Source organism: Scheffersomyces coipomensis (genome assembly GCF_036884675.1).
Source record: "Scheffersomyces coipomensis strain NRRL Y-17651 chromosome Unknown DFJ63scaffold_7, whole genome shotgun sequence".
NCBI lineage: Eukaryota > Fungi > Ascomycota > Pichiomycetes > Serinales > Debaryomycetaceae > Scheffersomyces > Scheffersomyces coipomensis.
Genome location: NW_027042898.1, coordinates 682673 through 709394, shown reverse-complemented (window position 1 = coordinate 709394; position 26722 = coordinate 682673). Strand labels below are relative to the sequence as shown.

Genomic DNA, 26722 nt, shown 5'->3' with positions numbered 1-26722 from the left:
TATTTTACGATTATTTCAATTATAATAAAATGCTACTATACAACAAGAACGGAACTATACTAAGTCTGATGATTAAATGACTACAATCATAGTCTCATCTCATATCATATGAAATTCTCAAATTGGAACTGTAATTAGATTAGAAAAAAAATGGTAACATTGACTGACATCAGACAGTCAGTCAGTCAGAGATGAGATAGTGTGCGGTCGTGTACTTGACTACAAAAAATTAGAGAGCTGTCATTTTCCATCCCATTATATACAGTCCTCTAGTTTCAGTGTTAAAAAAAGAATAATTGTAAATAGATAACCTGCATACAGTCCAAGGCCCAATTAAATTAATCCAGCCGCTCATCACTTTAAATGATGACCTTTGCCTAATTAGGAAGGAGAGTGTTTACAGATTGGGATTAACACGTACTCTCCCAATACACACAGTACCTCCACTTTAACTGCTCATTCCCTAACTGACTGACCAGCAAATTGCATAGCTCAACTCTGCTCAGTTCAGCTCTTGTCTTCTTGCCTTATTTTAGTTAATCAAAATTTCAAGTGGAAGATTAAAATAGCAGATATCGTTATTTATATACATTTGATGATAGTTATTATTTCCCAAAATTTAATATCCAATGGTGTAAATAGTTATCTTTATGGTTTCTTTATTTTCCCCCTTTTTTTGGTGAATAATCTCTCTCTCTCTCCCTCTCACTCGCTCCTCGTTAATCTCCCCCTAAAACTAATCTTGTACCCCCTCTACCACATACCCACATAACTAATTAGGAGAAAGTAATAAATAAATGAACAACCAAATATAAACCTACATACATACATAAATTAATTAATTACAACAGATGAAATTTCTAACTAAGTAAAAGTCTATTATGTAACAAAAGTACAACTAAACTAATCTTTTTCAATTAGGTCATTCTCTAAAATAAGTCAATACCAAAACAAAGACATAATTTTAGTGAGAAGATTTCAATTTAGCAGTAAAAAAGAAAGCAAAAAAAAAAAAACAATTAATTTTTTAGTGAGAAACTTTAGAGAAATAGGAAGAGCAAAGAAAATAATAATAAATAAAGGGAAAGTGAGGAATTTCACCCTTCTTTTCAAAGTAACAAATAAAATATACATAGTCCCCGTCAACTAACTTTTTTTTGGTTTTAATTATTTATTTTTAATTTCATTTACTCCTTTCTTTCCATTGATAGTTTGTATTTGTTCATTCATCGTTTAATCATATCAAATAGCTAATAATCAAATATGAGAGTAACTCATACCATATTAAATTTATTCTTCTTAGCTGGAGCTATATTATTGTTAATCTTAACTGTATTAGCTGGGTCCACCACAAGTTTCCCATTAGATAAGTTCTTTTGGTTAGAAGCTGATACTTCTCATATTCCAAATGCTCCTCAAAACGCTGCTTGGACTTTCTGGGGGGTTTGTGAACATGGTGATTATAGTCAATGTACTTTAGGTCCTGCTTATCCAATTTCTCCAGTTGATAACTTTAATACTGAAGTTGGTGTTCCTCAATCATTTATTAGTAACAGAGATCTTTACTATTATTTAACTCGTTTCTCATTTGCTTTTACCATTGTTGCTTTATGTTTCGCTGGTTTAGCTTTTGTTATTGATATTGCTGGTTTATGTTTCCTTGTTATTGATAAAGTTGTTATTTTCTTAGTCACCATTGGTTTATTCTTCCTTTTTGCTTTTGCTGCTTTCCAAACTGCTGCTGTTATCTTGGCTAGAAATGCTTTCCATAGTGCTGGTTTATCTGCCACTGTTGGTTTAAAATCAATGGCCATCTTATGGGCTGCTGTAGCTTGTTTAGGTTTAGTTTGGTTAAACACTTTTGCTTCCAACATTGCTACTTCTTATAGAAAACATGCTACTAACGTTCAAAACGCTAAAGCTGCTGATGCTGGTATTTTACCACCTCCAGGTGCTCCATTGGGTGATGAATCTTCATTCACTAGAGCTACTGCTCCAGTTAGTGAAGATGCTGCTAAAGAAGAAGATAACTCTGGTGGTATTAGATTCTTTAAAATCAAAAGAAATCACAAGACATCTGATGAAGAAAGTGTTTAAATCAAGTTAATAATTTGATTCATTCCCATACTTTATTTATCCATCAATTTCTCCTTTTTTAGACACTTTTAAGTTGTTAATTCTCCCACCTCAATATAAGGCCGTTATCCATATATTGTTTCTGTAAGTTTGAATTTCCATCCAACCAACTAATCATTCAATAATCAATCAGTCAATCCAATAATCCATTCATCCATCCATCCATCCATCCATCCATCCATCCATCTAACAGATTATCCAATCAAACTACTTACCTACCATACCTTTTTTTTTATCTTAATTACCCATTATCTTTTGACTTTCTAAAATCGTTATTATTATTATAATCCAAGTATTATTATTATTATTATTCTTTATTATTATTCCTATTCTTTTCTTGTTTTAATCACTATTTTTGTGTTCCCACCCAATATTTGATAATCCATTTAATATTGATTATTTACATATTTTAAATACATAAATAAACAAAGTATATCCTGAACTTTTCGAAATGTTGATTGTAGATGTAATTCTGAATTAAATATGTAAATAGAGACAGATCTACCTATCTATATATAGATCAAAATAAACTCTATTAAAGCTTGGTTTGTTTAAAATATTAAATTTTACGATGATTAACAAGGTTTTAACTAAGTCAAAGTTATATTCTAAATCGTAATATGAGTGGCTTAACTTTTGAATACTGCTTAAGGAGATAATACCTACTTTTATTTTTTTTGCAATAAAACGACAAAAACCAAAATGGGATTCATGACCCCTCTACAAAAATCCTTTCGATCCGAAATGGCGATAAAACTATCAATTTTAAAAAAATATAAATAAACCGTTATTGTTAAATTTGGATAAAGTTTTACTATTAATAAATTAAATTTCAAGATTGGGAAATAAAACCGTAGTCCGTAAATAATTCAATTAATAAAAAAAGCAATCGAGTGAGAGTGTGAGTGAGTGAGCGAGCGGGCGATGCCGCTGATGATGAGGATGGGCTGAGCGGACTTGAATGGAGTGGAGTGGATTGGAGAAGAGTGGGAATAGCGGACTAGGACGCAATTATGGCCGATTACATGGATACGTATAATAATTGAATGATTTTATAGTAAAGGTAGTGTGAGACATTATGAGGGTATGTAACCACATAGCATTCAAAGCTAGGTAGTAGTTGGTCAGGTTATGGTTCCCCAGACTTTTTCACACCGATGAAGCAACGACGCAGAAAAAAAAAATAGTTACTGGGTTTTGTGGGGAGGGGGAGAGCAAGAAAACAAAATTTCTGTAGGGGACCCGGTAGAGAAGAAGATAATTACGTAGTGAGTAGTACCTCTAACGGTAAAAAATTGTTAGCTAATAAGTGCATTAATTACAACCACAGCAAAGAGGAACTCACAGGAAGAAAAATTTATTTAATACTGACAATTAATTGATAGGTTGGATAAACGGCATTCGGTTATTGGTTTAAAGATTATGTAGTGTAATGTAAATAATTGTGATTTATGGTGATGATGACGATAATGGAATTATTAGCATTGATGCCATACCCCCTCATTAACGGTTAATTGTATTTGAATATAAAAATTGTCGGTTCATTATAACCAAAAAGTTTAATTGATAATTAGTGATTGTTATGGTAATGGAAGAATGAATGAATGAATGTGATGGTGACGAATAAATTGAATCATTTAGTGGGAATCTACATTACTGTCAGTAATCTACGTAAATTAGCGGATTATCTTAATTAAACTATAGTGAGAGTACAACGTGTACATTGTATAAACTGTCACTAAGATTTAACAGGGAGGGACACCCTACAGCTTACAGCTTCCCACCCACCCCCAACAGAAAAAAGCTTATTTTTGTGAGAAGAAGAAGAAGAAGAAGAAGAAGAAAAAAAAAAGAAATTAAAAAAAAACAATTGTGTAATTGTACAGAAAGAGGTTCCCATTGAGAAGGTTTATTGTTAACTGTTACTGATAATAATAAAGTGTAGAAGAAGATACACTAAGGTGATGGTTGAGCAGACTATAAGATAATATAATTAATTAATTAAATAAATGAATAAATCACAGCTTGAATTAACTCTAACCTAATCCAGTTAACAATAGCAATGAATTCATTCGTTGATAGAAGATACATACTACATTAATTATGCCTTCTAACACCCTTAAACAATTTCTCCTCATCGTCATTTTTCTTGGTCAGTTTCTGTCTGTCTGTCTGGATATTAAAAATTGTCGGTTCCACTTTTTTTTTCGCTTCTTACTTTCTCTCCCCCCCTTTTTTCAACACCATTTATATCACTAAATGTTACTGTAATTTATTGTCTTTACAAGAACTTTTACTTATTCGTATTTACTACAATAGAACAAATTATAATATATTTATAGAATAGATCAATTAACTATACCTTATTTAAATCATTTAATATTATTTCCATCAATATCAAACATCTATCTTTATAGTCTAATTTACATAATAATTTTTTAATTTAACTTTAAGTGTCTGTTATAACCTATCCTCAAAAAGTAAAAAAAACCGGACAAAAATTAAAAATAAAAAAGAATATTCTTTTAATCAGACAGACAATTTTACCATTTTAATTTAATTTAATTTAATTCCAGTTCAATCCCAATCCAAATTTACAACCAACAACATTTCCACTTCTTCATCAACCATTCCTTCCCTTATACCTTGTATCAAAGTTACCTCAACTCAACTCATCTCAACCCTTTTCTTATCATAATCATTTCCCCATTTTAATGATTAACAATCGATCAATTATCGCCTAATAAAGTAACTATAACATCAAAAAAACTTACGCTCATAATGCCATTAACATCTGACCACAAGTCTCATTCTATTAAGAATTTCTTTAAAAAGGATTCATCTCCAAACTCAGATATGTCTTCCTTAACATCATCAAGCTCAAATAATACCAATACTACCTCTTCAAATTCAAAAATAGGATTGAATACGTTGTTTCATCATCATCATCATAAAGATAAAGATAGTGATAATAGACCTTCATCTCCTTCTGATTTATCTGATCCTCATCATAACATCGCTAGTCCAACTACAAGCAATAATAATAATAATAATACTTCAGCAGGCCCATTAGCACGATCAATGTCATTAAGAAGAAATCAAGCTAATTCAGTTAATACTGCCAATGCTTCCACCAATTCCAATAATATATTCCAAAGAGCAAGAAGTCATACTCATGATAGTCATCATCATCCCCCTCCTGCTTTGAAAGCAATGTCAAAGGCTCAAACTGCTCTGCATATTCAATCTTTAAATCAAAAAAATGCTTTAAAGAATCATCAACGTCATGGTGAGAAATCAACCATACCGTCAAGTCCATCTCAATTACCTTTTAATCCATCAAATCAAGGTATAGCCGGTATTTCTTCTTCAACTTCTTCTTCAGCTCATCAAGGAGGAGAAAAAATTGTTTATAATCCTTATGGATTAAAGAAAGATCCAACTCAAGAATTACCAAGAGGTACAAGTTTTTACCTTTCTGGTATTATTGATGGTGAAAGAGTATTAGCCAATCCAGTTCATGATCCAAATGATTATTTACCTGCAAATTTACAACAAGAACATGTTAATCTCTTGGAAGATTACGAAATTGATATTTCTAATAAAAAATTAGGTGATGGTGGAAGTTCAGATGTTAGAATTATCAATTCTATAAATCATAAAAAGAATGTTTATGCATTAAAGAAATTCACTTTATTGTCAAAGGAGACTGATGAAGAATTTTATAAAAGAGTTATTAAAGAATTCATCATTTCTAAAAAAGCTGCTGTTTCAAGACATGTGGTTGATACTTTCACCATTGTTAGAATTCAAAGTCAAGCCAATCTTTCTAGAGGTTGGGGAATTGTATTAGAATTATGTGGTGGTGGAGATTTATTCTCTACTATTATTAAACCAGGTTGGAAACGCACTCCTATGGTTGAGAAATTTTGTATTTTTAAACAAATAGCATATGGAGTTAAATATTTACATGATAATGATATTGTTCATCGAGATTTGAAACCGGAAAATATTTTAATTACTTCGAATGGGGTTGCTAAATTATGTGATTTTGGAGTTAGTGATTATGGTCATGAAATTCCCGAAGATTTCTCAAGTCCAGTTAAATTATCTTCAAGTTATGTTGGATCACCACCATATTCTTCTCCTGAAGTTATGATTTTAAAAGATAAATCTCATTCTGAAGCTAAGAAATGTGCTTATGATCCATTTAAAATGGATGATTGGGGATTAGGAATGTTATTATTCTGTTTAGCCTATGGAGGAGTACCATTTCAACAAGCTCATGTTATCGATGCTGCTTATAGAGATTATAAATTTAACCATCATAGATTTTATACTGATCATCCATCATTTAAAAATAAAAATGAATATAATAAAGGTCCCGGACCTGAATTTAAATGGGCTGGTACTTTTCAAAGCAATGGCGCTTCTAGAGTGGCATGGAAATTATGTGATCCTGATGTTAATAATAGATATGATATTTATAATGTATTCAACGATCCATGGTTTCAACAATTGGAAATGTGTCTTTATGAACATCCTGATCAAGATGTGAATCCATTTGTATTACCCGGTACTGGATTAGAATCTTCCAATTATACCACCGTTGGTCATCATAATGGTAATAATAATGGTAATGGAAGTGGTAGTTCGGCAGGATCATCAAGAGTACCATCTAGAAGGGGTACCATGAGTGGGATTAATAAATCGATTGATGTTAATGATGAACATGCTCATGATATACATACTCCTGTTAGAAGTATGTTAGATTTAACTGATGTTTCAAAATCATTAGCCGGAACTAATATCAATAATAATAATGGAGGTCCATCACCAACTTCAAGAAAAGATAGTAATAAATCATCAAATGATGAATATGAAGAAGGTGATGATACTATGAATAAATCAAGTTCATCATTAGGAGAATTACAAATCACTGCCTCTCATCCTCATCCACCTCCAGCTCAAGAAGTTAGACCTAGTTCATCATCAATACATTCTAATGATAATGCATCTTTCACTACTAAAGTTAGATCAATGTTGGATGTACCTGATTCTTCTAGTAATTCTATAAAGGAACCATTAACTCCAACTTTGCCTGCTGTTCAAGAACATGTTAAAGAAGATATTAAACCTTTAGATGAAGAAGAAGAAACTATTCCTAAGGTTGAAGAAACTATTCCTGAAAAAGTTGAACAAACCATTCCAGATAAGGCAGAAGAAATCGTTACTACGTCGGCTGATAATGTTGATGAACAACAATCTGAAGAACCTGAAGAAACCAATATCACTCTTGATGACAATGATGATGATGATGATGCCAGTACATTTGTTGATAAAGATCGAATCTTAGGTTCGAATGAATCATACATTAGTATTGATACCAATGCTCCAAATAGCATTCCTTCCACTAGTAACAATACACCATATAAGAATAATTTACTTGCCAATGTGACTAACAATAGTCCCCTTGATCATCAAATCAAACAATCTTTACCAGATCTAAGAAGAGCATTATATTCTACATCCCAATTGAAATTAGATAGTGATGGAATGTGTGAATTAGGGTATGTGATTAAAAAACATCATCATTTAGATGTTAGTACTGTAGCTATGAGTGGAAGTATGTCAAGAAGAAGATGAAGATAATTATTCTTTCTATATTGTATTTTTGCTTTAGTTTATTTAGTTTTTAGTTTTATTTATTTCGTTCTTTTAGAGTGAATTTATATATATATATTTATTTATTATGGGACAATCATTCATTCAATTTGTAAAGAAATTATACAGATCTACATTTAAGAACCATTTTTAATAATAATTTTTTTAAAAATATTTTATATTTAATGACTATAATATATTAATTTTATACATAAAGAAATTATGGGAGATTTGTTTGTGATTTGTGATATTTATTTATTATGATGATACTTTTGTTCAAAACTAAATTTAAGCTTCTAAAGCTAATCTACCTTTTGGATTAGTAACTTTAACACCTAATTTTTTAGCTTTAGAAATGATATCAACTCTATTTTTAGAAGAGATATTGTGAGCAATTTCAGCAGCATAAGTTTTAGTGTGTAATAATAAGACATCTAAATCTTTAATATTTTTAACTAAAAAGACTTTGTGACCAGATGGAGATAAACCTTTAGTTTTCTTGTTAGAACCGTAACCAATGTTTGGTTGAGGAATGGTACCTCTGAATCTTCTTCTAACACATGAATCAATACCTTTTTGCTTTCTCCAATTTTCAGAGACTCTGTGATATCTATCAGAGTGATGTCTCTTGAATTTCTTGGTGTATTTCTTAACGATCTTTGGGTGAGGAACAGAAGCAGCCACTAAAAGAGATAAAAAGTTAGTAAAATTATTCGGTTGGAATAAGGGTGGTGTATAAAAGATAGTGTTTGGATAGTTTAGTGAAGTAGGTTGTTATGAGATGTAGTTAGATGTAGTTAATTTTTCATTTTATTAGGGATGGTATTTTTTCATGATGCAAGTTGGAAAATCAAATTACATTGAATGTAAGTGGAATGATTGATTTCAATATAGATGTGGTTGATTTATTAGTTTGATATATTGTAGTTTTATTACATTGTAGTTGTTTAATATAATCGATGATTTGATGGATTGTTTCTTGTGAAGAATCTTTCACCTTGGATTGAGAAAGATACTAACTACATGGATTTGAAGGTTATATTTGAAGTGATTGATGGATGGAATATACCACAACTTGATTGATTGATTACTTTACTTTGAAATCTATTGATTATTCTTTGTTCAATCATTTTTAAAATTTTTGATGATGGATGATTAAATGGTTGATAAAACCTTGATGAATAATACACCTTTTAAAACTAAAGGATGAACAGGAATGATTGATTACACACCACTAATCCAATATGATCTATCTTATACCATTATAGTTTCGTTATAACATACTCTTTGATCTAATGTTGATACTAATTCTAAAGGAAATAGAAAAGAGAATTTAATTAATTAATTTTTAACTATTTAAAATTTTTTCACTTAGACAAAAAAGTTGATGGTAGTGAGAAAATGAGAAGTCTGTCTGTAGAGAGTGTGAGACACTAACAGTGTAAATTTTATTAACTATGGGTTACTACCACTAACTGTTTTTGTGTGAGTGAGAATTAGTTAACTATGGTAAAAGTATACTATCTATTGAGGTATGGAGGTACACTTTCAACCTCACTTTATATACAGGAGAATGGAATTGACTGATAATGTGCAGGAATGTTTGACGAACAACGGGGTTAAACCCTAAGAGTGCACACGTGATTAATGATTTATGGTAATGGCACGACGTCTAAAGTTTTTGAGGCTTTGAGGTTTTAGGACAATTATAACCGGTGTCTTCTTCTGTCTTCCCTTGCTATACTTGTATACAGGATGTTTTGATAGCTGCCAATTTAAGTTAAATATCAAACCTATCCGTTATACCGCTTTACAATAAACAATTACAATTACAATTACAATTATGGCTGTAAATTATCCTTCAAACCCTCTAATCTAAACAATAGAATCATTCATTCATATATTCAATGTTAATGCTTTGATTATAGTTGTACCCCATCTATCATATATTCAATCAATCACTGAAAAAGAGTGACAATTTATCATTGACTGTCATCTTTCCTTTAAATCGCACCATCTATCAACAACGGTGTTTATACCATCAACCAATCATATCATATCATATCCATTATTACCATTTGACTATCATTAGATGACTGATGGCAATGGTAAGAGTATCTCTCCGATACGATCAGACTCAATCATCTATTATGGTACCCTTATAATCATATCATGGCTTATAATATGGTATATAATATACCTCCTAACAGGATTTCATCTTCAATCTATCACTATAAATAATGGTATCCTGTTTAATGGATTAAGTTTCACCAATAAATCATTCAACTTATCCATTAATTCATTCAGATTCAGATTATGGGGTAATACAAGAATGATTGTGGTTGATAATGTTACCATTGATTTTAAACAAAAATTATCTTCAACTAAAAAGCATAAGCAGTCATCCCAAACCACCACAACAGAAGATGATATAACTTCAGCCAAAAACTTAATCATATACCCATCCAATAAAATATTCAAATTCATAATACGACATTTGATTCAACATATTCCAACCATCGATATCGAAGTAAGACATACTACTTTAAATTTCCCCCACATTAATCAAATCATTAAACTTGATTATTTAAGATATCAATTGAATTCACGATATAGTCAGAAATTCAATAATAGAATCAAATTCCAAACTAATCTATTCCTTAATAGTCTCAATCATACCATTATTCACGATGATAATAATAATAATCAAGATCAACAATCAAAACCAAGTGTGATGGCTAATACCATACGATTGGATTTAAACTTCCAGATTCATTTAGATGATGGTTTATTAGATAATATCAAAGTTAAACTTGTCTTCAATGAAATAAGAGTTCTGATTTTTAATTTATTAAAATCTTATCTTGAACACCATAAATATTTCGAAAATTTTGAAAATGATTTATCCGAACAATTCACGAGTTTTGATGACTCTGTCAATAATGATACCCTTAATCACAAACCAAAACCAAAAGACGATAAGGAACAAGTTAAAGATCGTAAAATAAGAAGATTCTTACGGATTTATAAACATTTACATTCAGCATTAACTGAGTTCTCCATTCAATTAGAAAATTTAAACCTTGTTGAAATCCCATTCGCCACTATTGGAGAATCAAAAACTTTACAACAATATTTTAAATCAACTATCACTCCTACAAATTCATTAGATTTGATCATCAAGAATTCATCTTTCAATCTTATTAAATTACAAAACCATGCGGCAGGGTTCGAAGTATTATTCGATCCTAATGATGATGTTCCAACCCATTTAACTGCCTCTTTACAATTATTACAACTCCATTATACTAAATTCGTCAATAATGGGAATAAATCAAATACAACTTTGGGGGATAAAATTAAAATCTCTGATGAAATAATGAATATCCCTATCATATCAATCACTTATAAAACCAATACTTTCGATCAATTGAAGAAGGGAAAGGGGTTTAAAGATTGTGTGATGGAGTTTTATTCATCCACTAGTAATCCAATCTTGGATTTAGATACCAATCAATTAAGTGAATTGTTTTATAATTATGTGTTGATTCAAAAAGTTAAGAAATTAAATGATTTAACCAATATTAAAGTATCTCAATCGTTTAATACGGATGATTTAATGTTTAATCATCGTCAATTCGCTTATGGCGAGTCTAGTGAAGAGGAAGATGAAATCACGAAAGTTGATATCGATACTAATGTAAATGAACGGTCAAACCAGCAACCTCAACAAGATCAAAAGGAATCGTCACAATCATCTACGTTAATTCAAGATAAATTGTATAATCTCCTAAATGATTATTTACCTACTTTGGATTGTAAGTTGATTATGGAACAACCAAGATTAGTCTTACGTCATCATGATATACATTCGAAAAAGATTCAATTATTAAATTTCACTTATTCATTATTAGATTTTCATCTTATAACTACTTCATCAAGAAATTATGATACTTATTGTAATGTGTTGCATCCTACCATAGTATATCATGAAAAATCTACATCTTCAACTCCAGAATCCCCTGCATCTAGTTCACATCCTATCAATTCATCTCATGAAATTTTAAAGATAAAGACAATAGGCTTACATTTAGATGTTTTGAAGTCGCTCAAAGTCAAAGCTGATTTCCAAATTGATGATTTGTTCATCGATTTATCAAAAGTAGATGTCTTAATTGGGATCAACACTTTATTAAAGGATGTAACTGGTTTGGCTGAGAATGATTTGAATATAGGAATGGTTAATTCATATTTAAATTCTGCTATTTTAAAAATCAAAAAACAATTGATCTTTTATAATCGAGATATTAATGTTAATTTCAATTCAGCTTCTTCTAGTTCAGCAAGTTTGGAATCGAAGGTATTCAAACATTTACCAAAATGGTTATTGGAAGTTAAAGCCAATGTCAATTCGACTCAAGTTTCAATTGGTTCAAGATCGGTCTTGATTTCAAAGCAGTCCATTTCAAGAATATTCGGAGAGAATTATGATGCTGATTTTGATAAGTTGAATTATCAATTAAAGAGCTTGATTGCGAAGTTTGATAATTTATCCATTACCGTGGTTAATCAAAATGTTTCTAAATCTGAAGATGAACCTCTTGGCAATGGGTTGATTTCATCGACATCTACATCAAGTTCTGGATCTGAAACTGCAAAATCAGCTTCAGCATCACTGGAAACATTAATTTTAGATAATGGATCATCAAATTCAACCACCGTCAAAGCAAAACCTTTCTGGGTGGTTAATTCTAAAATCACTAATTTTAAAGTTTCAACATTATCAAATCCATCAAGTAACAAACATGATGCATTCATCACAATTCCAACATTCACTACTAAAGTCTCAGCTATAAGAGGAAACAATAATTCAATCAAGCTTGAGTTACATCTTGATGAAATAAAAGGTGCTTATGATAAATATAAACTATTCATTCTAATAGGGGCGATATTCGTCCTTCGTGAATTTATTATCGAACCTGTCCAACTAATAAAATCAAAACTTAAATTAAAGAATGATATATTAAGATTCCAGCCAAAAGTAGCTTCTTCAAGGAGAAGTTCCAAATCTATTAAAGATTTGTTGGATGTTGAAGTTAAGTTGAATTCAACTGATTTTGTGTTTCAATTAAGTGATGAAATTAAGATTAAAATCCAACAATCTAGAGCATCAGTTCAATTCAGTAGAGGCATTCTTGTTGTCAATAATGAATTAGGAAGAATCTTAACCGCTTCGTCTTTGGTTGATAATTATTGGAATAGAATTTTAAGTATTGATAATTTCAAATTTGTCACAGGTGACAAAACAAAAGATACCAAATTTGAAATCAATACTGATGCAATTAGATTTATTCAACCTCATAAATTTGTTATTTATAAATTAATTGATAATATCTCAGTGTCGATCAAAACAGCAAGATATTTATTCAAATACTTAAAGGATAATTCGGCTCGTAAGTCAGCTATAATCAAACCCAATGAATCAAAAATTAAACTACCAGCTATGAGTATCAAATCTAAGAGAGTCACATTTAATATGGAAGATGATCCATTTGAAGCTGATTTAGGTATGATTTATCAATTAGGATTGGTAGAGCAAAGGAAAAGATTAGAGAAATATTCATTATTTGATTTGAAATCAAGTCAAAAAAGATTATCAAAAGCTGAACTTGAACAAAAATTATCCCAATTACAAGAAAATATTTCAAGTTCTTGGATTAGAAAAGTTAAAGTTTATAAATCTAAATTACGTCAAGAGTTGGTTGCTAATAAGAAATTCCTCTTTGGCAATGAGCTTAATATTGAAAGGTCAAAAAATAATGATGTCATGCCATATTCTCTTCATGCTCCTTTGTTATTTGTCATCATGGAAACATTTGATATAAGTGTAAAGGAAGCTGAATTTAGTGCTAACGACTTACCTAAATTTCTTAATGAAGTGGGTCAAGGATTACCATTGGATACTAAATTTTCATTATTATTACCTATGCATTTGAAATTGAATCTTGCAGAGTTAAGAATGCATATGAGAGATTATCCATTGCCTTTATTACATGTTCCAAGAAATAACGATAAGAATCTTCCAAGTCTTTCATTAGTAGGTCATTTAGTTATTGCTGAAGAATTCGTGACGGCATTGGAACATATCAGAGAAGTGACTGTTCCATTGATAGTATCTAAAAAGAGAAATAAATTCGAATCACTTATCATTGAAAGATCATTATCAACAGTTAAACTTTATTCTGATTTAGAATGTAATTTCGATTCTGAATCTCCTTCAAGATTTGTATGGGGTCAGTCTTATCAATTTGCAATTCAACAGTTCATGTTAAATTTTGATCAATTTTCTAAACCTCCAATTGATCCTTCACTGAAATTAGGATTCTGGGATAAATTAAGACTCTTGATGCATGGTAGTCTTCATATCAAATCTCGTAAGAGTATTGAAGTTGGATTCAAAAGTTCAAGAGATCCATATGATTTAATCGAAACTGCTTCTGGGTTTGTATTGTCATTTAGGAAGAACGTAGTTTGGAAAGTTAACGATAGTGGAGATTCACGAGAATTCTTTGATATTACTTCCGAGAAGGTATCTTGGTATATTCCTAATTATTTAGGTGCTCCTTTAGTATCTTGGACAAGAGAAAGTTCAAAAGCTGTATCATTGGCAGATTCAAATCAATTCATAACCTCATGCTACGCTTACTATTTGGATGACGGTAGTGCAAATAACATCAAAAAAGGTACTACTGATGTATTCGAAAAGAATGTTGTCAATTTAAGTGGTGGTGTCAGTTTTAAGGTCGGGTTCTTATTACAAAGGAAAAATGAAGATGGTGAAAGAGTTGATAAGTCAAGACCCCATTATGACGTTAAGTTATATAATCCAAAATATACTTCGGAAGGTCATGACTCCTATGCTGGATTTAGGAGTGATTATATCCATATGGCCATATCCTTGTATGCCAATAAAGATACCAGTTATAATTCAATTCATTTAACACCTGGTGTGTTTAAACATTTCTTCCATTGGTGGAAATTATTTGCCAGTAATATGACTTTACCAGTTAGAAGAGGAATATTATTTGGTGAACTAAAAAAGTCTGCAAAATTTTCGCAGCATTTATTTACCAATAAATTTATTTTTGATTTAAAGGATTTATTCATATCACATATTTATCGTGATGAAACTATTGATCATGATGAGGATAGAGTTGAATGTATTGGTGTTAGAGCTAAAATGGATGCATTCCAAGTCGATCTTCATCAAAGGAAAGAACCAAGATTTGAAGTTCATGAGGGTTTATCACGAAATAAAAAGATTTTAAAGATGAATTTCAATGTTGGAGAAGTCAGTTTTTCAGGAATTGATGTCAGAGTTATAAGGGCTTCATTCAAACAAGAGATATATACCAAGAAAACAAAATACAATCCCCTGGCTAATATATATACTATATTCGATGGAGACAAGAGATGGTTTGATATACAAGATTTTGAAGAAGTCACCTTACCTAGTCTTAAAGATACTGAGAGGATATTCAATGTTTATCCACTTCTATATGCCAATTTGTTCACTTATACGAGAGATACTCAGCTTGATCTTCTGAAACTTGATGCGGATATCGAGATCTTTGGTAATGAAAATATTCATCCTTGTAAATTAAATTCGAAGAACGTTTTCGAACCTCAAATTAATGTGTTGAAAAATAGAATCCTACAATTAGAAAGTCACATCAAACAAAATAAGTCGAATGACAAATTGGTCAATCATTTGACTAAGAGAATTAAGTTTTTGAACGAGGAGATTCATTTCAAGAGGAAAAATTTGGGTCATTTCAAGAGAACTATGTCAGTTGCTTCTACTACTTCTGAAATTAAAGAGAATTTCCATAATAAATTTACGTTTGTTGGCATGTTATTGAAATGGAATTTTGATAATAGAAATAATGTACTAAAATATATTCATTTTGTTAAACTTAAAAACAGTTTAAGGAAATACCTATCTTATGATTCTATTCGAAGACTAGAAAAGATCATTGAAAGTAATGAATCCAGACTTAATACTGATAACATGTCTTTCATATCCCGTGAATTAACAAGACGTCAACTGGGTGGTAAAGATACAATGGATGACTCTAAGTTGCCGCAGATCAAATCGAGTGATAGAATGGAGAAATTTGACCAAATCCTCAGACGTCATTCTGCAAATGAAAGTATAGCTGAAGATTATTTGATTGAGATAATTTCGCCTCAAATTCAACTTCAAAGTGAGGAAAGTCCTGATTCGATTGTTTTGATTGCAGCTCCAAGTATAGATATGAAAGTAATTTCAGTTGTTGAAAAAACTTCCAACCAATTACTAGCAAAACCAGTCGAACTAGAAGCTAGATATGGTGTTTTGTTAAAGGATGCCAGCATTTTTGTATTGGATAAATCGATCTTGAAGTCTGATAGGCTCTTACTTAATAAATCTACCTACGGTTCTAAAACAAATTGGCCACCTTGGTTCGGTATTGAAATATGCAAGAGTGGAGTATGGGCCGGAAAAGATAAATTATTGATTGATAAAACCTCCATGATGATAACATATGATGATATTCAGACTATGGAAAGGAACTGGAATACAAACAGTAATGATGATGTTGAGTCGAAAATGACGGCTGAAGAAGAAGAAGCTCTAGCGGAAGATGTTCTGCAAGAAGTTGAAGGTGCTGCTAGTCGATTTAATGTTGATATTCCGAAAGTGGTTCTTTCTTCAACATCTGATCAATATATTACGTTATATGGTATTGTCTTGAGTTTGTTATTTTATTCCGAACCAATGAGTAAGAGAATAACTGAAAAATTAGCCGAATTAAAGTTTTCGGTTGATTTCCAAGATTTACGTGCTTTATATGATCGATTGGCTGATTTACATGACTATTATTCCAAAATGACTTACATATCAAGAAATTATTCCTTCAGGCAAGGAAAATTAAGTAACGAAGATTTGAATAACCATCTTGAACTTAATTTGGAAAAAGGTGAAATGGTAACTGAGATATACTTATTATTACAGACTTTATTGACTGGAGATATATCTCAACAAGATTCATCATCCAAACCACGAGAATTTTGGTTTATTAGAGCTGATGAGATCATTTGTCATTTCTTAGAGAATGATCGTACTCCAATTTTAGATTTTGCCTTGGCTCGTGGAAAATATAAGAGAACTGTTCTTGCTAATGGATCTAATATAAACCGAATTGAAATAGGTATCTTGCAAGGATTTAATTTGATTCAAAATGCAACATATCCTGAGTTAATTGAGCCATACCTTCCAAAAGGTAAAGAATTTGATTATGACAAGAATTTAATTGCCGTAGATTGGACGATGAACAGATCAGTAGGAGGTATTAAGATTGTTGAGGGACTTGAAATATCATCGCAACCGTTGACCATCAAATTAGATGAAATAACTGGTGATAAATTGATGAATTTCATGTTTTCTGAAAATGAAGATGGCGATAAAGTTTCAATAACTAACTTGACAAGTAAAAAGAGAAGAGATGAAGTTGAAGTTGATGCAGATGATGATTCAGCACCTTTTGGGTTTGTTGAAGAACTAGAAGGTGTTAATAAAGGTGTTAGATTCGATGAAAGCTCAGGAAGTGGTAGTGGAAGTTTTGCTAGGGGAACCCTGTCAAGACATATGACTAGATTATCTGAAAAAGGATCTACCTCAACCACAGAAGTAATAGAAGATGAATATCAAGAACAAATCAGTGATATGCTTGATAGATCTAAGACTTACCTCTCAATCATTTCCCTTCAAGTTCATCCTATCTCAGTTATGATTTCAATTAAATTAAATTCAGGGTATAAGAGATTATTAAACGTTCAAGGTTTATTGATTGATTTACCAGAGTTCAAGATTGAACAAGAGATTGTATCGTTTTTGGAAATCACACAGTTAGCTCAAAAACGCATCATCAAGACCTTATTCAATCATAGTGGAAGAGTTATAAGAAACAAATTAAGTTCCAAGAAAAAGCAATCGAAACAATTGATGAAACAGCCTTTGACACCCATCAAGAAGTATGTTAAATATACCTCTATTTCTGATCTTATCGCTACTGATAAAGAAAAGACTGAATAAGAAAACTCGACATAATAAACAAATTAGGGATGTACTATTAAAATATATTACAAAACTATAGACTTTGACACTATTCACAAAATTTACAAAACATTCAATTGATTACTGTATTATTTCAGAAATTCAACTTTTTTTTAAAATATAATTAGATTATGTTTCAACTTTGTATTATTATTATAAAAACAAAATCTCTTTGGTTATTCTGCTTGACGTTGTAAGCATTTCTCTATCATATATGGGGTCTCTTTGGATCGCCACCATTGGCCTGTATCTTCTTCTTACGTTTACCTTTCTTTCCATATTCATCATTTTCAGACATATCATCACCTCTCATTAAATTATGTTGATCATTAATAGCTAAATCTGCCGTTTCAAAACCGGGTATACCGTTAATGGAAGTCTTCTCGAACTTCAAGGCCCGCCCTAAAAGTTCTGGATCTAACTCCTTAATGATATCTGGTGCTTGACTGATTGTTGGATCTAGTAGACTACCAGGGATTTGCTTTCCTGGTGCTATTTGATGTTTTCCAGGTAAATCTTGAATGTGATTTTTATATGACTTTCTTAGCTTGACCCCCTTTGTTCCATTTGGATTAGCTCTTGCCAATGACTTAGCTATTGGCTCTAACCCATATAGGGACAATATATTATCTAGTGGTGATGGCTTTGTAGTTGTGTAAACATCTAAAGGTAATATTTATGGTTAGTAATCCATTGCTCGGCTTGTGATAAAACGTAATTTAAGATAATACATACGACTAGAATCAATCAAGTACAAGTTATTGTTGCTGGCACTATTGTTGTGGTGATTATTCTGATTACTTTCACTCTTATCTACTACTTCTGACATCCCCTTGAAGTGGACTGATACAACCAATTACAGTAGAATCTTTAACACTGAATTTTGATGATATTTGATTGTGAAGTTTTAGAGTTAACATTTTTCTGGCAGTTCTCAAAACGGTAAGAATTGGTATCACGCACACGCCAAAAATAAATATTGCAAAAGCCGTTTTTGGTAAATTGTTACATCTAATCACGTCTACATTGGATTCTACATCTATAAGGCATTCAAGATTAAGTCAAAAATTATAATTAAACATGTAACCGAAGAGAAACAAAAATAATGAGTATCTATACAAAATAAAGTGGAAGTGGAAGTAGATGGGATCCGATGGATGGAGGGAGGGGAAAACTACCTATTGATGAATGAAGTTAGGAAGTATCATTTGTTATATAATGTTAATGGATTAAATAGTGATATAATTTTTTTTTATTTATATTTTTAGTTATTGGAAAAGAAACTATTTCATTAATAAAATTCATAAAAAGTAAGTGATTATGCAGAAAAAGGGGATGATGTTCGTAGTACGGGACGAGGATGCGGTAGTGGATATATTGGAATCAGATATGATATCTATGTCTATCTATGCCTTAAGGAATTTATTTTCCAACAACTTCCCAACCTTCTTCTTTTGGTTCATTATCAATAGCTAACTTTTCAGCAGCTTCTTCTAAACCAGTTTCTTTTGATTCTTCAGCTGGTTTACCTTCCACTTCTTCTTCTTCATCAGATTCACCTTCAACATCTAAAACACTAAAAGCAGACTTTTGTGGTTTAGCTTGTTCTTCTTTCTTTTCTTCTTGTTGTTGTTTCTTTGGAGTTGTATTAGTAGATGATCTATTTGATTTGGTACGTGGTGGTAATTTTTCACCTCTTTTCCATTCGAAACTTTGTTCTTCCTTCTTTGGAGTTCTTACAGTTCTTTCTGGTCTATCTGATCTATTACTTCTTTCTCTTGGTGGTAAAGTAGCAGTTGTAGTTCTAGCACTACCCCAATCTAATTCAGGTTCTTGCTTTCTTGGTGGTCTTTCTGATCTTTCTGGTCTTTCTCCTCTTTCTGGTCTTTCGGATCTATTACTTCTTTCTCTTGGTGGTAAGGCGACGGTTGAATGTCTAGCAGTATCCCAATCTAAATCAGGTTCTTGCTTTCTTGGTGGTCTTTCTGATCTTTCTGGTCTATCTCCTCTTTCTGGTCTTTCTCTTGGTGGTAAAGTAGAAGTTGTAGTTCTGGCACTACCCCAATCTAAATCAGGTTCTTCTCTTCTTGGTCTATCAAAAGTTCTTTCTGGTCTATCACCTCTTTCAGATCTATTACTTCTTTCTCTTGGTGGTAAAGTAGCAGTTGAACTTCTAGCAGCACCCCAATCTAAATCAGGTTCTTCTCTTCTTTGTGATCTATCTAATGGACCAGATCTACTTGATCTCCAATTACCATCTAATTCAGCTCTTTGAGGAGCAGCAACTTGAACATACATTGGTCTTGAATTAAAATCAGATAAATTTAAATTTAAAGCTTCTTCCAAATAATTTCTTTCGGTGAAAGTAATAAAAGCAAACCCTCTAACTTTACCAGTTTCTTTATCTAATGGTAATACAACATCAGTAACAATATCTTGTAATTGCATTCTACTTTCAAAATGTCTTGCTACAGTTTCTTCATCAACTTCCCAAGGTAAGTTGCTAACTTTTGCTCTATATGGTGGTTGATCAGGAATCGGGAATTCTTTTCTTTCTCTTCTTTGATCATCAAATGATCTATCACCTCCGAAATTAGATGATCTTTCTTCTCTATTGTATGAACCACTAACATCTCTACTAGATCCTCCAATTGGAGCAGCAGTTGAATTGACACCAATTGAATTTAAATCAACTTCTTCATCAGCCCATGAACCACCGAGTGAGTCATCAGCTAAGAATGAACCTAAGTCCATCTTGATAGTTTTCTTTGGAGGTGCCATATTGGAAATTGACTAAAATTGATTGGATTTGACTTTCAAAGTATTCACGATAAATACGATTAAAAAGGTAATAAGTTATTGATAAATCCTTGCCCTGACACTTTTATGATTAAAAGTGACTATATGGAATTATAGGATTTGATACAAGTTGGTTGTGTAGTGATATCACTTGGTGATTTAAAGGTTTCAAGTCATTTTTATTTTGATGATTTTGAAAAATTTTTTATGATTAAAAATTATTTTTTTTGTGGTCGATACACGCTATAAAAAAAATATGAGGAATTAAGAGGAATTAAAGAACAAGGAGACGTATGGATGATACAGAATTTTTGATTGCAAAATTAAGATTCTTAAACCGTAGAATGTGATATTAAAAGAATTTTGAATAAAGTCATAAGGACGCCATATTCGAAGAAATAAAAAACAAAATGAAACTGACTAAGTATCTGAAGAAAAAAATAAGTAAAAGAAGAAAATTAAAAACATAAAAAATATACAGCATAGATGATAAAACAAAAATAAACAGTAAAATATTAATAAATAATAAGTGGTATTGGACACATTGGCCTATACCCTTTGTTCAACAACGTCTCTTGTGGTCTCTGGACTGATTTGTGGTTCTCCAACGTTTGTAGGAGATACTGAATTTGTGATACGTAAATCGGTGATATCAGCTTCAGGTGGTGTTAACACGGGTGTATCATTAGCATCAGTTTGTTCAGCTGGCTCGTTGGTTTCACCTTCGGCATTGGCTTCAACATCTCCATCTTGAGTTTCACCTTCAGTAGCAGTGGCTCCCTCAGCAGCTTCAGCTTCTGCAAGTGTTGCTGCATTTTGTTCTCTTCTATATTGACGATATAAATCAACCACAGCCCAATTATATAAATCCTTTTTGGAGATTCCCATTAATCTCCAAATCAACATTTTAAAAATATTACCATATTTGATTTTGGCAATTTCAGTAGCTCTTTCTGATAAATTAAGATGAGATAACAGTTCTTCACTTAAGATGATTGAAACTCTTTCTGCGATAGGAATTAATTCATGTAAGATTGCTCTTAATTCAGGATCATTTCTGAATTCTTCTAAATCAATACTAACAACTTCATCCACTCCACTCTCTTCATCTTCTTCATCGATATCTTCTTCGTTAGTACCTTCAGTAGTGGTACCATTTTGAGCATTTATAATGGCTTGACTATCACGTTTGAATAAATAATCACGTTTACACATAGGACAACAAGCTCTACGTTTGATTAACCATGGATCAACACATTCAGCATGATATACATGACCACAGATTAATCCACGTACCACATCTTCATCTTCTAACACTTCAAGACAAATAGCACAAGATCCGGAATCATAATGTACATCATCAACTCCAGTAATCTTAGATGAACTACCTTCTTCTGTGGGTGTACCGGTATTGTCTTCTTGTTGAGGGGTGATTTCATTTTCGTTATGATTCACTGAAATCTCTTTCATTTCAATTGATTCACTATTATTAGGCGCACTTTCGTGAAGTGGTTGTGGAGGGGCGGGTGGTGGAGTAGCAGTATTTGCAGTATGTAAAGAATTACTATCATCAGATTCATCAGTAACGACAGTTTGCGCAGCTCTAGTCTCTTCTTCATCATCTTCTTCTAGTTTTAGTTGTTCTTTCAAATTACCGGCTCTATTTTCTGCATCATCTTCTTTACCACCATTTAACCATTCATGATAAGATTTCTTGGGAAATAAAATTTCACATTGTTCTTCAGTTAATTTTTTCATTCTTGAATACCGACCTCTACGACCTGTTCTTCTTCCAATGAATGATGGACCAAATGCATTACGACCTCCTGCCATTCTCATTCCACCTCTACTACTAGCTATCATTCTTCTTCTATTTCTACCAATTTCTTCCACTACATAATGATCAAATCCATAATTTTGACGGATTAATTCCAATTGTTCTCGAATTAAATTATCAGCAGCAGTTAAAGGATCTGATGGTGTAGTATCTGTGGCATCACCTGTAGTAGGTGATCTTGATCCTGATCTTGGTTCAATCGTAGCTGTCATAGCCCCTGGATTATTGGGAGGTGGAGGAGGTAAGAATGATCCCATTAATAATTGTCTTCTAGTTAAAGGATAAACATGTAAACCATACTTTGATCTTATGAAATATCTAATAGTGAAAAATACAAATAATAACGCAATGAATACCCCAACTGCTAAAGCCAAGAAGAATAACACAGTTGAAGGAGTATTACCTACAAAGCTATTATAATTAGGATTATTGGAATTGGGATTACCTGAAGAGGATGCAGATGATGATGGATTATAGGAGGTGGTTGAAGTTGTGGTTGTAATTTCGGTTGTGGTTGGAGTGGAACTTGCAGAATTATCATTCCTTCTTAATATTACGTATGGAGAATTCATGATTGTGATTATACTCGTTTTTTTTAAATCAGTAAAAGGATTAATTATAGATTATTAAAGTGAAGTGTTGATACTAGATGAGATGAGTTGACTTGATATGATTTGATATGGTTGAAGCAAGTATCTAGCATATATTTAGTGAAACATTTATAAAATGTGGTGTGCGATTATGTGGTAACTTGTGATTAGATTAGATTTTCTGATTAACGATTATGACTTATCGTTGATCTGCTATTTGGACAGTAATGATTTCCTTAACGAATAGTTTGATGACACGATCAGTTATATACCTACACCAGGATGGTTGTATCGGCGAGATTGAAAGGTATTAAAGATATAGTTATGAAAGGCAAGATAGATCTTTGACGTGGTTGTAAATGGGGATTTCAGATATTCCTTTTTTTTCCCTGACTGACTGACTGATTTTTAGTTTTTGTCTGATTTTTTTTGATTTTGTCTTCTTTTTTTTTGAGTGAAAAAGGAGCAGCAGAAAAAGTGACAAAAAAAAAGTGGGGGTTTGAAAGGGGGGGGGAGCCGTCAGTAGTTATAAATAAATAGGGTGTGTGGGTGTGTAGCAAGTTATTAATAGCAGTTCGTTAACAATATGGTGATGTTATTTTTCATATATTAAATGCTTTGTTAGTACAGTGTAGAAATAAAGTATAGTACTATAAGTCAAACTAGTATACCACACATGTAAGCAATTTAAACTAATTTATTAATTAATTTTCTTGGAACAAGATAATTAACCCTAATGATTAAAAAGGTGGACATTTTACACTATTTATACTTGTAATACAGTAAATCAGATAAATGATCAACTGTCTAGACCAATGACACGAATTACATAAAATTTTTCTTCACTCCGGTTATATAATTATCGAATGTAACGTTTTTTACATATGCCAAGTATATGACGATCTATATCTTACATAACGGGAATGTAAATGTGGGAAAAGGTAGTTAAGAACGGGAGTGAAAAGTACGCATAGCCTACCAAGAATCTCAAGACAAAGCCCCAAGGTTTCAATAAGTTCACAAGGGCCAAGTCTTATTGGTCAGGTTATTTGGTCTGTAATGTAATCTAGGACTGACCTTGGTTTTTCAAACTTACATGATCATTTTGAAAATTTTTGAAATTTCATAATTATGTAAGCGCTACCGTAATTAAAAATAAATTCTTTAAATATTTGGTTGCAATTTTATCCAATAACAACTTTCTACAATAACTTAGTCATCCATATAACTAAATTAAAAACTTTTAATAATATGATAAAGGTGGTAAGATGAATAAGTAATTTATTTTGTAAAAATTAAATATATATATAGTAATAAAGACTGATTAAAAAATAATAAAATTGTAACAAATTATAACAAAAAATGATAATAATAATAATAGAAGTTGAATACATCCTTTCATTTCAAACTTCTTCTCTTTTAAAATGAAAAATACAAAAGGATAATAAAATCAAACTTATATATTATATAAAAATTTGGTAATAAAATATTATTCCTTCTTATCTAAAAAAAGATATAATAACATAATAGTATAAATGTTAAAATTTCAATTAATAAAAAAGATAGGCTAAAAGGTAAATTGATAAGGTCAGTTTATGTATGAATAAATAAAAAAAAATATATCGTTCATATTATCATTATTTTTTTTTCTCTTCTTCTTCTTCTTCTTCTTCTTTTCATCAGGATTATGATTATGATTATAAGTTAAAATTTATATTTTTTTCATTTCTTTTTAATAAAATCTAAAACAATTATTGTAAAAATTAATAATTTACATTAAATTAATTAAATTTAACCTGATTTTGGAGCTTCTTTGAAGGAAATAGCAGCTTCTTCACCCATAGCAGAAATGATAGTAACTAATAAATCTTTACCTTCATCGAATTCAGATTGGATTTTTTCACCTAATTCACCTTCTGGAACTTTAACATCATCTTTAGTATCACCTTCTTGGGTCATTAAAGATAAGAAACCATCATCAATATCTAATAATTGAAATTCGGTTCTTCTAACGTTTGGAACTTCCATATTATGGGTGGATGGAGATAAATCTTCTAATTTCTTACCAGTGAAGATATCAATGGCAACTAAATGGACTTTAGCGTGACCATGCTTACCGGTTTTAGAAGTAGACATATCAACAATTTTACATGGTCTACTTTTAATGACAACGTGACCGTTCTTTCTTAAAGCAGAACATTGCATTGGGAAAGTTAAAGCAGCACCGGCATCAGCGGTTTCAAAAGTATGCTATAAGACAATAGTTAGTATAAATATTTTTACATTGTATGATATAAATGAAACTGAAAAATTATTGATATGAACTGAAAAGAACCTTTTTTTTTTCTTCTACTTTGTTAGCCGTTCTCGCTGGCATTTTTTTATTTTTTTTTTGTTGTCCCACACACCCACTCTCAAATTTGATGGATGGATGAATGGATTGATGGATGTTGAGAAATGTGAATCAGTTGACTTAAAAGTAGACACCAGAATTGATTGGATTGTTGGTTTGGATATACATGATGATAGGATATTAGTTGTACGGCATTTGACAATCCATTTCTATCGTTGCTCATTCTAAAAATTTTGTCCACGAAAAAAAAAGAACAGGGACAAAAAAAAAATAGTTCATGATTTGATTTGGAAAAAAAACTGACAGTCAGTACAATAAATCCATCACCAATCAAACAATCAAACAAACAATGCAATGCTAAAGTGATTCAAAGTCATGACAATCCATTCTTGTCATCAGACTTGGTCTACCACAATCCATTCTCTTATTTGATTTAGTTTTCTCCCCACTCCATCACCAACTATAAAAAGACTTTGTCGTTGAACTTTTTTTTCTCTCTCTCTGTCTTAAACTCAAAGCCTTTTTCCAAACTATGGTAGTTTCTACCACAATCAATCTAAATTGGTTCTTTTCACGTTCATACAATGATAGTTCGATCCCCATGGTAGTATATGACACTTACATCTTCGTCAGCCATTTTTGATATCTAATTTATGTGGTTATATTGAAAGAAAGTAAGAGAATGGAAGAAGAGAGAAAAGAAGATGAAAGAATTTTTTTCTGCTCTCTGTTGGATTAACTCTCACTGCACTCCAAAACTGGTCGTCCCCCTTCTACCAAAATTTTTAATTTTAATTTTAATTTTAATTTTTTTTTTTTGGTTTGGATTAAATTTAATTTTTGTGATGGAATTTTTAATGGTTAAGAAATTTTTACATATTACTAAATGTGAACCTGTAATTTGTTTGATGTCTTGTTACCATTAAATCGCGCGTAAATTATTGTCCATCTCTTAAGTAAATTTAAGTACGGAAATTGGATTTTCTTAACCTAGTATAAGTAGGGTAACCCCTTTGAACGATCGGTCGTGTAATGCCGGGGAGAGAATGGAAATAGGAACAGGGAACGACAATCAAATGATTGCAAATCACTGCCATCTTACTTGATGAGTGAGTGAATGAGTAAGTTGCAATATTTTACATTAACCTAAATATCGGCATTATTGTCTTTTCTTTTCTATTTTT

General features: G+C 31.4%; 8 protein-coding genes across 8 annotated transcripts; 3 read left to right on the top strand and 5 right to left on the bottom strand. All coding sequences in view use genetic code 12, as the record gives it.

The window, feature by feature from the left end:
• Nucleotides 1-991: 991 nt before the first annotated feature.
• Nucleotides 992-2586, top strand: SUR7 (Sur7p). Its single transcript, XM_064907268.1, has one exon. The coding sequence runs from the start codon at nucleotides 1264-1266 to the stop codon at nucleotides 2095-2097; it is 834 nt and encodes a 277-aa protein (XP_064760145.1). The 5' UTR covers nucleotides 992-1263; the 3' UTR covers nucleotides 2098-2586.
• Nucleotides 2587-4917: 2331 nt separating this feature from the next.
• PTK2 (protein kinase) lies at nucleotides 4918-7897 on the top strand (the record flags this gene model as incomplete). The annotated part of the gene is made up of 2 exons (XM_064905521.1): nucleotides 4918-7242; nucleotides 7573-7897. The coding sequence occupies 2 exons, from the start codon at nucleotides 4918-4920 to the stop codon at nucleotides 7780-7782; spliced, it is 2535 nt and encodes an 844-aa protein (XP_064760144.1). The 3' UTR covers nucleotides 7783-7897.
• Nucleotides 7898-9169, bottom strand: RPL32 (60S ribosomal protein eL32). Its single transcript, XM_064907267.1, has 2 exons — nucleotides 9085-9169; nucleotides 7898-8483 (listed from the first exon to the last, which is right to left on the bottom strand). Coding segments are annotated over exons 1-2 (396 nt in total). The 5' UTR covers nucleotides 9086-9169; the 3' UTR covers nucleotides 7898-8088.
• A 723-nt stretch (nucleotides 9170-9892) lies between these two features.
• FMP27 (Fmp27p) lies at nucleotides 9893-17963 on the top strand (the record flags this gene model as incomplete). Its single annotated transcript, XM_064905520.1, has 2 exons — nucleotides 9893-12437; nucleotides 12495-17963. 2 exons carry the CDS (start codon nucleotides 9893-9895, stop codon nucleotides 17936-17938), a joined length of 7989 nt encoding a protein of 2662 aa, XP_064760142.1. The 3' UTR covers nucleotides 17939-17963.
• An 89-nt stretch (nucleotides 17964-18052) lies between these two features.
• Nucleotides 18053-19084, bottom strand: MED19 (Med19p). The gene is made up of 2 exons (XM_064904320.1): nucleotides 18698-19084; nucleotides 18053-18622 (listed from the first exon to the last, which is right to left on the bottom strand). The coding sequence occupies exons 1-2, from the start codon at nucleotides 18786-18788 to the stop codon at nucleotides 18168-18170; spliced, it is 546 nt and encodes a 181-aa protein (XP_064760141.1). The 5' UTR covers nucleotides 18789-19084; the 3' UTR covers nucleotides 18053-18167.
• A 297-nt stretch (nucleotides 19085-19381) lies between these two features.
• TIF3 (Tif3p) lies at nucleotides 19382-20740 on the bottom strand (the record flags this gene model as incomplete). The annotated part of the gene is made up of 1 exon (XM_064908566.1): nucleotides 19382-20740. The coding sequence occupies one exon, from the start codon at nucleotides 20738-20740 to the stop codon at nucleotides 19382-19384; it is 1359 nt and encodes a 452-aa protein (XP_064760140.1).
• A 567-nt stretch (nucleotides 20741-21307) lies between these two features.
• DFJ63DRAFT_315426 (uncharacterized protein) lies at nucleotides 21308-23167 on the bottom strand (the record flags this gene model as incomplete). The annotated part of the gene is made up of 1 exon (XM_064906546.1): nucleotides 21308-23167. The coding sequence occupies one exon, from the start codon at nucleotides 23165-23167 to the stop codon at nucleotides 21308-21310; it is 1860 nt and encodes a 619-aa protein (XP_064760139.1).
• Nucleotides 23168-24772: 1605 nt separating this feature from the next.
• On the bottom strand, nucleotides 24773-26216 carry ANB1 (translation elongation factor eIF-5A). Its single transcript, XM_064907266.1, has 2 exons — nucleotides 26161-26216; nucleotides 24773-25435 (listed from the first exon to the last, which is right to left on the bottom strand). Exons 1-2 carry the CDS (start codon nucleotides 26173-26175, stop codon nucleotides 24977-24979), a joined length of 474 nt encoding a protein of 157 aa, XP_064760138.1. The 5' UTR covers nucleotides 26176-26216; the 3' UTR covers nucleotides 24773-24976.
• Nucleotides 26217-26722: the final 506 nt, after the last annotated feature.